This window comes from Lactuca sativa, chromosome 5, assembly GCF_002870075.4.
Source record: "Lactuca sativa cultivar Salinas chromosome 5, Lsat_Salinas_v11, whole genome shotgun sequence".
NCBI classification, from domain to species: Eukaryota; Viridiplantae; Streptophyta; class Magnoliopsida; order Asterales; family Asteraceae; genus Lactuca; species Lactuca sativa.
The window spans coordinates 14,349,263-14,353,104 of record NC_056627.2 but is presented as its reverse complement, the minus strand read 5'-3'; the positions used below and the strand labels follow the sequence as shown (position 1 = coordinate 14,353,104).

Below are 3,842 nucleotides of genomic sequence, written 5' to 3'. Positions count from 1 at the left end.
CCCCTTGCCCTTAGTAAAGAAGCCTAAATTCCAGGTTAAAACTCAAAAAATTCCAAATCTTTGCAACAAAAAAAAAGTTCAAACTAATAGTAAAGAAAGTCAAATTATACCGTCGATTAGTTTGTTGTAGAAACAGGTAGTAAAACCTCAGTAGGAGATTCCTCCTTCTGTAAAAAACAGAGAGAGAGAGAGAGAGAGAGAGTGTGTGTGTGTGATAACTAACGATTAATATTTTATAATAATAAAATAGCAATTATTATTTGCTTTAGGTTTTTGAAATATACCTTCAACTTTTTCTTGACTCGATGTAGATGTCTAATCCAATCTCCTCCACAACTCAACATTTGTACTGTATCTGGTGCCAATGAAGCTCGATAGGGATCAATAACTCTACCCCCAACACTAAAAGTTGCCTCATATGCAACAGTAGAAATTGGAATTGCAAGTACATCTCTAGCCATCATGGACAAAACACGATACTTTAACTTGTGCATATTCCACCACTGCAACGCATTAAATTGGAATTGCAAGTACATCTCTAGCCATCATTCTCGGACAACACACCTTTATCCTAAGTTTGCTTCACTTTGAACACTTCGATAAGATATAAATTAGCAGTCAGGTAGTCACTGTCCGAGACGATGTTTGTACACACCTTAAAAACTTTCAAAAGGTCACATACACTTTCCACATTTGCCTAATCTTCCTTGCTTAGCAAATGACTGAAATGAGGTTCATACTCTGCATATCTGAAAAAGCACAAAGTATTAATGAATATGGACAAGTATTTAGAAGAAAATATTAAAAATTATAATCACGTAATATATACCCTGGAAAAGCATCCTTAAACTTTAAGGCAAAAGACAACATATCATAGGTTGAATTCCATCGTGTTGGCACATCAAGAAATAATTTTTGATCATGTATTTGTAGCTGATGCGCAACATTTGAAAATGTTTGACGTCTACCCTCTGAATGATTAATATACTTTATACCCTCACGAACGTCCTCGATAATACACTCAATTTTTGTAAGACCATCTTTCACAAGAAGATTCAATATGTGTGCACAACACCTTATATGAAACAATTTATCACCACAAGAAAGTTTTCTTACCCTAGAAAAAATTTCTTTCAATCTTTTTACCGCTCTGTCATTATAAGTTGCATTGTATGCTGATATGGTAAATATTTTATCTTCAATTTCCCACTCTTTCAAACATTTGTAAATACATTCAGCAATATCAAAACCGGTACGAGGAGGAGGAACATGCATAAAACTCAATACACGTTTCTGTAATCTGTAAGACAAGGTTGAGATACAAAATTAAAAATGAGAGATTAAAAATGCAAAAGTAAATATTAAATTTGATAAAGTCGTTAAACCTCCAATTCTGATCAATGAAGTGTCCAGTAATAACCATATACTCAATTTTTTGATGCGAGGACTTCCAACAATCAGTTGTTAAACATATTTCCGAGGCAACTTTTGTAAGGGCTTTCAACTTCTTCTTCTCGTGCTCGTATACCTTAAAACAATCTGATGTAGCTGTAACTCTGCATACTTTTTCAAACAATGGATTGGCAGTCTTCATCATCTTCACATACATGTCATCTTCCACGGTTTTAAAAGGTTGCTCAGTACACAGTAACCAATTAGCTATGGCTTCCCTCATCTTGTTAGCATCATATATTGCATTTGGACCGATTAATATTTGAGACTTACCAAATTCTGAATCCACATTAGCGTCACTTGGCGGAAAATTTAACAATTTTTGGTTTTTTTCGTGTTCTTTATGAGGTAAGCAGCTTCTTAGGTGTCTAGCCATTGTGGATGTAGGACCTGATACAACTTAATTAATTAACAAAACCATAAGGGTGTAATTTGAACTTTTCAAAGTACTAGGGTTTTAGAATTTAATTTCAAAATTAAACTTTTAATCAAATTTTAAATTCCAAAACTTGAGGGCAAGTTTTGAACTTTTCAAAACATTAGGGTTTAGAATTTAAATATTTCAAAATTAACTTTTAATAAAAAATTTAAACTCCAAAACTTGAGGGCAAGTTTTTGAAACTTTTCAAAACATTAGGGTTTAGAATTTAAATATTTCAAAATTAACTTTTAATCAAAAATTTAAATTCCAAAACTTGAAGGCAAGTTTTGAAACTTTTCAAAACATTATCAGGAATATTCTAGATCACAAATTCAAATAATGCAATTTACAATTAATTTTTGATTATCTAATTTTGTCCTAATCCAATTTCTTGCAAGATAATTAATCAAATAACTCAAATAATTAAACATTATCTTATCAGGCAACAAATGTTTGATTAATTGGTAATTATCTTCTATTTTGGTAAGGATATTCACCCAAAATCAATAAAAATCGGATTTCATTAATTAAAAACGTTTTTGGTAATTATCCTAAGCCAAAACAGCAAGAAAATCGCAGAAATCAGCTGGCAGACTCGCTGAATCGTCGAGTCAGCACTGGACTCGTCGAGTACCCAGTGGACTCGGCGAGTTCAGTCATGGACTCGGCGAGTCCAACCCCAAAAGTCAAAAAATTTCGTTTTACAGTCAATATTCAATCAAATATGCATCAAATTCATCAACAAACAGCCCTAGTCTCTGATACCACTGATGGGTTTTGAGCAATACATCATTCCTATGGTGTACATGCAAACCCTGATGCTTTGCATCTAGTTTGTCTAATGAACATGTAATTGAATATCCAAAGCTATAAACCCTAGATCTATTATGTTATAAACTGAATTAGGGTTTAGAGAATACCTTTGATTGTTATGTAGCAATAACAATCTATTCCTTGGCTTCAGAAAGCTTAGTGCCTCAAGTGTTGCACCTCAAATGGAGTCACAAACACCAAGAGCAACAAAGATGAAGAAGAGAAGACGAGAGGCACCAAAAAACATCTAGAAACCCTAAGGAATCAGTTAGCCCCGTTTTTTGGGCCTTAGGGGTCCTTTATATACTTGTGTGGGCTGCTAGGGTTTCAGTCTAAACCCTAATGGACAGCTTAAACTCTAAGCAGCCCATGGAACCTTCTGGAATAAGGCCATGGATGAAAATATGATGGGCTGCCATCATAATTTAATTCACCCCTTGTTCCTTTAGCATTCCATAGCCTAACAACTCAATTATCCAATAAGTGCAGTCCAGTCCCCTATATTTAATTAATGTCATTTAGCCACAAAATAAATTCTTTATTAATTATTGACTAATATTAATTAAACAACATGATTTCTCATTTAATATATTATTCTCATAATATATTAATAAATTATAGTTAATCCTCTTTCTCCATAATTCATCCTACAAGTTGCTATGGTGAAGGCAACCCAAAAGGACCATGCTCATAATCAGGTCAAGTACATCCCAGAATAGTTATGGACCTAGACACTAATCCAACACTTCCAACCATCCATTCATAAGTCTTTAGCCTTTAGAAGTTGTCATGAGACTAGGGTTTGCTCTTGAGGCATTGTAAGCCATGCAAATGCATAAAATTTGGAACTTTATCATTAAGGAAATTTATTAGGCCCAGATCTAAGAGTTAGTCGTGGTGTCTTTCTGTATTAAGCACTTAATGGAAGGATTGAGCATTAACGCTCTACGCATTACGTAAATAAGGCTATGCAGCGCGTAGCCTCCTTTCTTTTCGTTTTTATCACCTTATGCTCTATGCAGGGAGTAGAGCAACTTATACGCATGACGTATGTCAATAGAAAGTTAGGTCGTTTAGGGTATTTTGAGTAGTGGATTAAGACTTGATCCTTGTTTGATGTATAGATGACCTGTAGAGTTGGTATTTGGAGCAGTGA

The 3,842-nt window shown here is 34.1% G+C and overlaps 1 protein-coding gene across 1 annotated transcript; it reads right to left on the bottom strand.

The window, feature by feature from the left end:
• Positions 1-697: 697 nt before the first annotated feature.
• On the bottom strand, positions 698-1,828 carry LOC128134090 (zinc finger BED domain-containing protein RICESLEEPER 2-like). The gene is made up of 3 exons (XM_052771501.1): positions 1,386-1,828; positions 830-1,300; positions 698-749 (listed from the first exon to the last, which is right to left on the bottom strand). Exons 1-3 carry the CDS (start codon positions 1,826-1,828, stop codon positions 698-700), a joined length of 966 nt encoding a protein of 321 aa, XP_052627461.1.
• Positions 1,829-3,842: the final 2,014 nt, after the last annotated feature.